The following is an 11,020-nucleotide window of genomic DNA, read 5'->3' as shown; positions in this document are numbered from 1 at the left end:
CAGTAAGATCCTGTCTCAAAAATAAACAAAAAACAAACAAAAACCACAACCAAAAACTCTCCATAGAGGCTAGGTTAGGAGCTGGCTGTCCTACTCCACATGTGTCCACGACCTGGTCTTCATGACTTTCTTCTTCTCACAGTCCCTGTGTGACTAAGCCCCTGGCATTGAAATAATTTCCCACATCTCATAGGTAAATACGGACAACCACATCAACTTACAGCCTGAGGGGGGTTCACACTGTGCTCAGATCTGAAAGGAAACAAAGTACAGAGGAATATTAAGTTCATTTGAAAAACACTATTCTTTTAGAGTCAAAGTATTATCTCAGTTGCCTCTTAATGCAAATCAGTTATAAATTAGAAACTACTCTTCAAAAAGGACAAAATGAATAGAGCTTGTGAGTTTCAAGCTCCATTCTGATTTCCCTATAGTTACCCAAGTATTTCCCGAGCCTATGCCTTATTGTACTCATGTTACTTAAGTTGGGTTCTATGCCTCTAAGCCACAAGGTAGTTGCAGACATTACCTGATCAGCGTGATGTCTTCTATCAGTTTGTTTTGTGAAATCTTGCCTGAATGTGAGATGAGTAATGTCTGAAATAACACAAAATGAGCATGAGTTAAATATACCTTGGTCCGGCTGCTCAGCACAGATATCATATTGTGAGATGACCAACAGGGTCCCAGGCCAGGACCAGAGTAGAGCCTGCCTGGCCTCATCTTCCCAGGGCAGACTGCTCACTCTCTTCTCCCCTTGCAGGCTGAGCCCACAGTCTGGCCAGTTTTGTCTTAGGGACCCTCAGGCACACTGAGTCTTGGGGTTGCTAGCAGCTCATTCCTTTGAGCACTGCTCCTGGCAGTTCCCCTTCCCAGCTCTGTTCTGACTTGTTTCTCAGCACTCACCGTTTTCCCTGTAGCAAAGATCTCCCCGTCCTTTGTTATCTTAACCCAGTATATGGTTTGGATCGTATTGTCATCCTGGAAGGTGTAGGTTACTTTGGTGATAACTGCGTCCAGGTTATTTGCCTTTTGTGAAGAAGCCATCAGTTAGGGTGTAGGAAGGAAGAAGAATTGCAGATGCTACATCTTGGGTCACTCATATGTCATTCAGATCATTCGTTCCAACCTTTATTGGTACAAGTTGGTTACCGGGTGGAGTGCTGGTGCAGCTGAGATAACCACAACATCAAGGCCTACTTCCAAAACCTTTCCCTTTATCTATTTGCTTCCCTGGAAGGATGATGAGGCAGAGAACATGTGAAATTTTGCTTTTCTACAATGCCTTGTCAAATCTGAAGCTTGTTTCTCTCTCTGCCCTTATGGCGAGACAGCTCTCAGTTGGTCATTTAGGGACTCTGATCAGAACACCTTATTCCTTGCTTCAAACTGAGCCTGGCACCCAGAAATCAGTGCCACTCTGGATGTTCTTACTTCTCCCAGCACTTCTAGGACCAAGAGCAAATGAATGCCTCATGGATAGATAAACCCAGCACCATTGCTGCTGCTACGGTTGTTGGTGAATTCATTAACTCCCTTAGGTCATCTGTAAAGTAAGGAGAAGAATACCTCTATCCAAGTGCTGTCTGGGAATGAAATGACATTAATTATATAAAGGCACTTGGCACACAGAAGGCACTCAGAAAATGTCCTTCTATGTCCCTGATGTAAATGAGGACCCACTTATCTGATCATTAAGGGAAAATGTTGCATCCCATGGCATTGTTTGTGTTCATCTTTGGAAGAATGTTCAGGACCATTTGCTTTCCTGTCTTCTCACTCTCTGAGCTGTTGACTCAGCTGAAGCCTAAGGCCATGTGGGTGACACTTACCTGGACAGAGCTCTGCTTGGCAACATGAGTGACAATTTTTCTGATCATTAATTGAGACATAATTAGGGAAATGTTGACATCTTTAGGATCTGGAGGGAGAAAACCTTCTGGCACAGGGACTGTGTTTTTGTCAAAGAGAGCTTTGGCCTGGAGAGAGAAAAACAGAAAAATCTCTGTCAGTTGGGGAGACTATCACCAATGACAAGGCCTTTGGAGTCCTGGCCGTGAAGGGTAAGGTGGCCTGGTGAGCGTTGCACAGAGGTGCGCGTGGCAAGGAATGGCAGTGACCTCCCCAGCCTCCATGTTGGGTGATCATGGGAAGTGGTGGTGGGTTTGTGGTGAAGGTGGAGTCACTCAGCTCCAGCTGATTGTTGCCCTGATGCAGTGTGGGAGAGGCAGACCTCTGATTTTCCAAGAGAAGCCACAGGTGCTCATTTTTCTTCCATCTTGGAAGGCTGTGTCTCCTTCCTCCCTCTCCTCCTACCCTTTGGAGCCGCTCTTGTCAAGAAATAGTTTCATAGATACTCTACTCTCCACTAAATACCTCCTCTGCCTTCTGCTTATAAAAGTCAAACTCCATGTGCAGGAAAGTTGAAAAATGTAGGGATACAGGAGAAAAAAAAGAGATTCCTGCTTAATACCACTAATATTTCCCTGTATCTTCCTTGCATTCCTCATTTCATTTTTGGTATATTTTGAAAGAACTAACGATACCTGCATAGCATGTCTGCATACTTACAGACTTTAGACATTTGGCTCTATCTTATTCTTGGCTTTGCTATTTCCTTTCAATTTGATTTCAGATTGTTTTCCTAATGTCATCATGAATCATGCATTTTTTTTTTTACTTCAATTTGTCTAAACTTGAGTTGTTTGTTTTGGATGAATTTCTAGAAGTGAAGCTGACTGGGTCTAAAATGTTACCCTCTTCAGCATTTTCATGAACTGGCCTTTTTCCCTCTTACCAGTATAGAGAGAGGGTGGAGTCAGCACTTTCTGTCTTGTTGTATGTTGTCCCTTGAGTGTCTAGAACTGTGTTGGGCAGATCTAATGGTCAAGAGATGGTTGTCTTTGTTGTATTGCCTCTTAGGGAAGTCCATTGGACTTGAACATGCAGCTGACCTGCCCAGGGGCAGACACTTAGGCGTTGCAGTGGATGCCTAGGTGATTGAGCCAAGATTAAAAGTGTGGGGGTCTGAGGAAGAATGGTAGCTGGTTTGTCCCAGCCTTCTGACCTATTTTGTGCCTTCAGGTATGCCTCAGCCTTCATCCAGAAACCATCACAAGGACAAAGAATACTTACACAATAGAGGATGGAAAGTCCTTGGTAGGAAATTCTGGCGCCTTTTACTTGGTATTTGAACAATCCAGTAGCTGCAGGGGAGGGGAGAGGGAGAAATGGAGAGAGCACAGCCATCCACTGAAGACCATGGTGCTTTGAACTCTCTGCCCAGTGCTGCCCTCTGCACAGGGACCAGTGTGGACCGCTACTGCTTTTTGGGTTCCACATGAGGACCTGGTCCTTTCCCTGATGTGCTAAAACCTCCATGGAGAGGAAAAGACTTGCTAATCAGGCCCTTGTTTTGTCTACTCTGAGACTTGGTAAATGTCACTGGTTTCCTGCTTCAGTTGTCTAGGCCACTGCCTAGCTACCATGTCCTGTCATCCCTGTCTCTTGGCATTGGCTTGGGACTTGAGGGATTTCCTGATTCTTAGGGTGAGGGCCTCACCCACATGCACGGGTGCCTTTTGTAAATCATTTGGGACTGGGAGCTCCACGGAGACCCCTAAGGGCTCTTTGTTCTCTTCCCTTCCTGGAAGAAAAGTCAAAGTGACCTCGAGAGTTGGTCAGCTGTCCTGAATGTGCTAAGGAGAGTTATCTGGACACTTGCAGGTGTGTGGGATGTTGCATCTTGTAGCCTCATTCTCTCTGGTCTGTCACCCAGTGGAATCCCCAAGGTATATCTCTGACCCCTGATGTGGGTATCCCAGGAGGGTTGAGAGTTTTACTCACAGTTCTTGCAATCATTGAAGTCACTGAGAGCGATGCCACAGGAATTTGACTTCTCAATCTAAGAAGTCATCTCCAGTTAGCTTTGCCGTGGTGGCCCTGCTAGCCCAGCCTCCTCAGCCCAGCTCTGCTGCTGCTTCTTCTCACCCTCCTTCCCTTTCCCCTGGCCTCTTTTATTGGCCTCCTTTTTGGCAGAAGTCATTGTCCCTCCCCACTCCCCCAGCCTGAGGCATTTGCAGTTCTGTTGGGGGAGCTATTGGACTAGAGGGCTGCTGGTTCCCTTGTGTGGGGGACTCTGAAGGGGCTGAGACCTCATTTCTGAGTGTCTTCTAGCATCAGGTCCTTTCTGAAGCAAGGGCTCCTCCCTGCCCTCCCGCAGTGATACAGGCCCCCTAGGGGGTGTCCTCCCCTTTTCCAGGACTTACGTTCTCCATTATCTTTACTGTCAACAGTTTAGGGACGAGTTTATCCAAGGGCAGAGGCAAAGGGACGGGCAAAATTTCTGTGACCCTGTGAAAAATTATGAGCAGAACCAAGTGATTCTTGTGTTTCTTGATTTGCCCAAACATTAGATAAACATACCCACGGATGAAATAGCCACAACCATGTCCTGCTGCTTAATCTGTGTGTGGACCTGAGCCCTTCAGCTTCACTTTTACTCCTTAAGGAAGTTACAAATGTATCTGGCAATATGACCAAAGCACAGGATGTCTACCCCAATAGTCTACCTGGAGGAGTTCATCCTTCAGCTGCCCGAACATACTGGTGGGCAGACTTGTCTGTGACCTTGTTCATTATAGTGCTACAAAAGTTTATAACTGGTAAAGGACTGATTCAAGAAATTCTAATGCATCTTCCTAAGGGAATACTAGAATCATAAAAATGAAGAAGCTGTTGATGAAACATATTTCCAGCTATTTTTTAAATGTGAAACAATCAAAGTGTGACATCTGCTGCTTTTCTGTCTGTGAATACCCAGATGCAAATGTCCATGCATGTGCAAAAAGCATCTGTGAAAACAAAAGGAAGAGCCTGGGTCCATTGGTTGTTTCCAGGAAAGATAATTAATCAGTTAGCAGGCAGGACTGGGAAACTTCTCACTCTATGGCCTTTTGTTGTTTTTCAGTTTTGACCCAGGTATATGTATTGTTTATGCAAAAACCAGAATGAATTGTTGAAGTACAGTTAGCAGGCAGAATGCAGGCTGAGTGAGAGAAGGCTATTCTCAAACACAGTGGGTCATTCCCATACAGAGACCCCTCTCTGGGCCTCTATTTACTGATCGTTTACACCATTGCTTTGGGAGTAGCTCATCACTGGGGGTGACAGCAGCAGGGACATTCTAGCATGCAGTCCAGTTGATCCAGAAAATGAGAAAAATGGTCTTACGTACGTCTCTACTATCTGAAGACTCACACTTTTGACCTGGACATCGGTTTTCTGGACCTCGAGGTCAATGCATTGGGTGTGGTTTGTGGAAAGAGCCATATTCAGAGTCACATCCAAATATAGTTTAAATCCTACCAAACTGACTACAGGTCCAATTAGGCTGTGGAGAACAAAATACAGGTGAAACCAGGCTTGGCTCCAAGGTGAGGCTCATGTTAGGCATTTTGCACATAGTCCCATGTATTATCAAGGTTATTTGGGGAGAAGGAAGGTTAGGTGCTTTTCAGTCCACATGTCCCAAGCTAGCATCCCCTGGTCACAGAGTCCAGAGGCTGGCTCATGGCTGACAGTAAATGAACATTTAATAAAATCACTACCCTAACCACCCTTGAAGAGGTCATGCATTGTTGGTGGCGTAAGACTGTTGATGCAGGTTCTATGCCCAGTGTGCTGGGCTTCTATCATGTAGGCAACACCATTAGAGAAACCCACCGGGAGTAGAATTGGTCTTATTAGTTAATAAAGGGGTAAGTTTCTGGGCAGGACAAATGGCTTTTTTTTTTGACAGGGTCTTACTGTTAACCTAGACTGGCCTCAAACTCACTGTGTAGCCCAGGCTGACCTCCAACTGGCTATCCTCCTGCCTCCTGAGTGCTGGGATTACTGGCTTGTAACCACCACCCAGGTGACAAATGGCTGTTCTCGACTCTGCTAACATTAGTGGCTACAGACATTGACTCTGGAGGTAGACTGCCTGGGTCTAAACTCTTTCACTGCTGTTTTCTAGCTGTGTGACTCTGAGCAAGGTATGCAGGTGCCTTTGCCAGCCTGAACTGGGATCTGGTCTGGAAGCAAGACTGCTTTTCTGATAAGGTTATGGAAAGATTTCCATGAAGCCTGGGCAAGTACTGGGATGGAGAGAGTTATCAGTGCTGTGTGTCTCTGTCCATAACACCATCTCTCCAGTAGGGATGGCCTGTCCCTAGCACGGCATGTGTTCCAGAGTGATGTTTCCTAGCTGCACCTCAGGAGGCGGGGTGGTCAGTGCATGGATGCAGGCGTGTTTAAGTCTGTAGCTTTCTGACAGTCTTGCAGTCATCTCTACTTTTCCCAGCTGACCAGAATGGTGTTTGCACAATGGGCTGATATGCTCTATGGAGTGCAGAGTATTTGAGATGTGTTCTCTGTGGTTTCTGTTCTCAATGCCCAGGTATGACTTGGGCAGATTTCCCATGAGCAACTTTGCTTATACTAATGGAGAATGAACAGGTCATTCTTTAGCCTTGTTCCTCTGGGCTGAGGACAGTGGCAGCTCTTACGTAATGGCCTGGTTGCCCCTTCTTCCCCATGCTTCTGCATTCTGTGTTCTCTTACCCTGACCCTTGGTCATGGGAACTTACAACCCTGGTCCTGGCTGACCCAGTTGGATGTCATGGAAACAGACTTACCCTTCTCCACCAATGGTGGCAGTAGTTGCAGCCTGGACATCGATCCCTTCTCCTGTCATGGTTGAATCCACATTATCCACACTTACTTTTTGGATCTGTAAACTGCAAAGTGACAGCATCAAGAGCCAGTTCCGGCTCAAGGGATCAGCCTGAACTGCAGGAGAAACACCTTTGACCCAGCCAATTTACAACTTACCAAGCCACCCCAATTCCTTTGGCCCCTCTACCCCTTTTCCACCCAGTTGTTTAGGCTCAAGAAATCCTGGTCATAGTTTCCAGAGAGGGCACAGTTTCAGCTGGAGTGAGCATATTGCTTTTGGGAGAGGTCATTGTCATTGGGATGGTTTGAGGTTGAATTATAGCATTACAAATGAACAGCTTTTTTGGGCTAGAGTTGTCTGGATCAAGGAAGCACTTACTTGATCAAGAGTTTTTCTAAGTTGGCATTTCCCAGCATGTCTGAGAGTGCATTGCTGATGCCTGGTGGCAGGGCTCCCTTCAGTGCCTTCTGGGTAGACTCTTTGAGGTCACCAACTTTTCTGACCACGTCATTCAGGGGCTGCTGGAGATTGGGGAGACTAACACTGTCGAGGAGTCCTTTGGCAGGATTCTTGTCTCCACCAAGGGCTGCGGGAAGTAGGTTTCCCAGGTTCTCCTGACCCAGCGGGAGCAGGCCACCAAAAACACCAGTGGCTTTGGACAGCAATGGGAGACTGGATTTGCCACCACTTTCCTGGCCTAAAAGACCACCAATGCCAAGGGCACTTCCCATATTTAGGATGGAACTGAGGTTTAACAGTGATAACAGGTTGGACTCGGTCAGTGTGGATAACACAGCTCCAACTAGGCCGGCTAAGTTAACCTCCTCACACTTCACCAGCTGCTTGATCTGTGGAGGCAGACTGGTCTTCAGATCTGAAAAAGATTAAGAGACATAGTCCTGCTGCAGTCTGCCTACTTAGCTCAGCAAGAGGGTCCCTCTGCTGGGGAGCTGGCACCTTCAAACAGCACATAGGGACTGTGTATTGTGCCTCCCAGAAATATCAACCCCTACTACTACTGCCCACTTCAAGTGCAGCTGTGTGGCAGAGAAATCTACCTATCTCCTTGTCAAGTGCTCATACCCACACTGAGGCCAGCTGGTGGTGAGTATGTTACACACACAGTGCTTTGGGCATGAACTGAAGTAATTTTGTTTGGTTTCTAAGCCCTGCTGTCCAGGTCCAGTGTCAGCTCTGTTCCTTAAAGGCTGAGTGAACTGTGCCAGGGTCTTGCCCATCCTGGACCACAGTCTCTGTGCATCAGCTCTAGTTGTGCTAGGTGGGCCAGGAGTGGAAGATAAATGAGATGACTGTGGGTTGTAAGTACTAAGCAAGGCGGGAGGCAATGGGTCCAATGGTTGTGGAGCTGACAGATGTGGACTTCCTTTCTCCATCCCTGTGATTCTGCCCAAGTCCCTTTCTCTTCTTGGGTCTCATTTTTTCCTTGTGGGTCTTTAGGAGGTTGCATCACATGGACACACTGCCTCTAATGGAGATCTTCTCCATGAGCTTGCACCTTCCTGTGGCATTGCTCTCTGCAGGTTGGGCAGGTGCTAACTTTATCCACTCCCCCTTCCCCCTGGGGGGCGTATCTGGGGAAGGAGAGGTGGAATCTCAGAGGCCTGTAGAGAGGATCATAGAGTCAGCTGTTGGCCTAGAGAGCTGCCAAGTCACCAGGGCCCTATCCTGTTTGTTCTCGGTGACCTTAGTAGGAAACGGAGGAAAAGGAGCTATGGAATCTGGATGGCGGACAACCTTGCTGCTCCTAGGGCTGAAGTTAATTGGACTAAGGGACACCATATCTGGCCTGGTTGAGTAGCAGTTAGAGGAAGTCCCCTGATAGCAGCCTCTGTGGAGCCAGAGGGCCATGGTCTTTGGAGCCTTACTGCTGCTTTCAGAACTCTGTGTTCTGCAGAGTCAGCCTGATGTGGCCACATCTCAGTCCAGACTTACGCCTGAGGGAGTCTCCTGTACAAGTACACTAGGGGAGCTTCACTAGAATGGGTCTTGGATTCAGAGCAGCACTGCTAGAAAGAGCAGAAAACCAGGAAAACCCAAAAATTGAACAGCTCCATAAACTGTGAAGGATCCATTGGTAGAACACAGCATTAAAAATGAATGGGCAACTGTATAGCTATCCTTATCTCAACCAGCAAAAACCCTTGTCCCTTCCTGTTATTGCTTATACTCTCTGTACAACAAAATTAGAAGTAAGGGCAAAATAGTTTCTGCTGGGTATTAATGGGGGGGAGAGGGAGGGGGCGGAGTGGGTGGTAAGGGAGGGGGTGGGGGCAGGGGGGGAGAAATGAACCAAGCCTTGTATGCACATATGAATAATAAAAGAAAAAGGAAAAAAAAAAGAATGGGCAAGACTTTCTCATTACAACATGCATGAATCACATCCCAAATATACGTTTCAGGGACAAAGTAAGCATGTCACCTATTCTGGAAACTTTATAACATGCAGTGCAATCTCTTATATTGATAAAGAACAGCCAAATATCATAACATATAAATTTGCTAGGGAAAAATAATCAAGCTAGAGGTCTCCTCTGGGTGGGGTGGAGCATCAGGGAGGAAGGGTGACGAAGTTAGGGTCCTCCAGCCCTTCGGCTGTGTTTATTCCTTAATCTAGGTGGTGGATACATGGATGTTTGCTCTATTTATCCTTTGACATTTTCTTTTTAAAGTCTGAAAAAGGAAGTTAACAGCCACTACACTAAATGATTGCATGCTAGGTCCCTAGCTGTTCTTTTCACTACTGTCTAAACTCCTTTTACATGCAAAGTATTTTATATCAAGGAGGGATGCTGGGAGCTTCCGGGCACATGTTCCTCAAGAGGCAGGGCCATGGGCTGCAGGCGTGGATCAAGTGGTCGAGCATCTGCCTAGCAAGTACAGGGACCTGAGTTCAAACTCCAGCACCACAGGAGAAAAAAGAAAACAGTGAGAAGCCTGTGCAATGGGCTGGACAGGACCAAAGGTGTACAGGTAAGACAATTCTTACTTACAGTCATCGAGCTTGCTGCTAGACAAGAAGTACCTGGCCGAGGGTGCACACTTGGGTCTTGGGGTCTCAGTTGGGGGTCTTCTGAGAGGAGAGCTTCTCTGGGTTGAGGAACTTCTGAGGACAGGTGTACTTAGCACATTAAGGGGGACAGGTTGCAGACTGAGCTGAGAGGGTAGTGGGGGTGGCACAGGTAGGACAGCAGGAATTCTTCCCACCACGGGGGGTGTTTCCAGCTGGCCAAGTGCGCCTACATGAAACGCCAACAGGATGGCTAGGATCCACAGGGTCCGCATCTTGGTGACTGATACCTGCAAAGGAGCATTTTGTCAGACTCCATATTCCCAATGTGCTGCAGGGACATTGTGTGTTTGTGTACAGCAGCTGCCTGGCTCTTGTAGGAGGTCACCGTGCATGTTATAGACACACTAGTCTGCATACTGTGTGCACGGGAACATGTTCCAGTGCGTGCCAATTAATGTCTTGAGAAAGAAGGAGTCCTTTCCTGCTCCTGTTTTAGCTTTGTGTAAATGTACTGTAAGGACTGGTTGCAACATTTGGGTATAGTCAAAACCCTGCTCAGTGACCTGACCTCTTGGGTTATACATCCCACTGCCATCTTCCGCATTGAAATATCCTTTGCACTATCTTAATTTCCAGTTGGGGACTTGGGGAGTTTTGAGTTCTCCAACTACAACGTCAAGTCTTCCTTCTTGCTGGCATGTGTCCCTTAAGTACCTATTCGGTGAACCACCTTAGAAGGTATGGGGCAGTGTGCTAAGTGCGACATCTTACGTGATTGTACCAACAAATCTAGGCATTGGGGCCTATCATTACCCTTGTTTCCATCTGAGCATTTTAGTGCAAGGCACTAAAATTGTGCCCACAACTTGGGTACAACCTGCCAAGTCCCCTGTTAAGAGTATGAGCTGTGCTGGTGATTTTCAGAGGTTACTTCCCACCTTCCTGCTCAGGTCCTCTCTCACCTTGATTCCCCAAGGAATCAAGGGTTTTACCCTCTGGCATTTAGGGCAAAGTGGAGGCTTGTGTCTGTGACATGTTCTCCCTGAGAAAGGAGTAGACTCTGGAGTTCCTCACTGTTTGCCTTTCTTAACCAATCACATTTTGTAAAATTGGGGTTGTGGGTCTTAGTGCTTGCCATTGTGAAAATTGTCAGAACCAATATGGAGTCACTTTGGTCAAGTCCTAACCCCAAAATAAATAAATGAAGCTGGGAGGTTATAAAGAAGGGGATCTCATGCACGTGTGCCTGATAACAAGAATGATTCCCA

The 11,020-nt window shown here is 46.8% G+C and overlaps 1 protein-coding gene across 1 annotated transcript; it reads right to left on the bottom strand.

Annotated features, from left to right (window-relative positions):
* Positions 1-246: 246 nt before the first annotated feature.
* Positions 247-10,076, bottom strand: LOC109692810 (vomeromodulin-like). The gene is made up of 10 exons (XM_074075256.1): positions 9,733-10,076; positions 7,100-7,595; positions 6,681-6,782; positions 5,237-5,392; positions 4,269-4,353; positions 3,847-3,904; positions 3,136-3,206; positions 1,833-1,979; positions 907-1,029; positions 247-252 (listed from the first exon to the last, which is right to left on the bottom strand). Exons 1-10 carry the CDS (start codon positions 10,022-10,024, stop codon positions 247-249), a joined length of 1,536 nt encoding a protein of 511 aa, XP_073931357.1. The 5' UTR covers positions 10,025-10,076.
* Between the last annotated feature and the right edge of the window lie 944 nt (positions 10,077-11,020).

The sequence above is a fragment of the Castor canadensis genome, chromosome 5, assembly GCF_047511655.1.
Source record: "Castor canadensis chromosome 5, mCasCan1.hap1v2, whole genome shotgun sequence".
NCBI classification, from domain to species: Eukaryota; Metazoa; Chordata; class Mammalia; order Rodentia; family Castoridae; genus Castor; species Castor canadensis.
This window is presented reverse-complemented; position numbering and strand designations above follow the sequence as displayed.

What these genes read in the sequence shown, in the direction of transcription:
- LOC109692810 (XM_074075256.1), bottom strand. Translation starts at nt 10,024, where the DNA reads ATGCGGACCCTGTGGATCCTAGCCATCCTGTTGGCGTTTCATGTAGGC. An exon ending in TTAGAAAAACTCTTGATCAA is followed by an intron (nt 6,783 to 7,099) that starts GTAAGTGCTTCC and finishes GTCACTTTGCAG; the next exon opens with TTTACAGATCCAAAAAGTAA. An exon ending in AGTCTTCAGATAGTAGAGAC is followed by an intron (nt 4,354 to 5,236) that starts GTACGTAAGACC and finishes AATTTTTCACAG; the next exon opens with GGTCACAGAAATTTTGCCCG.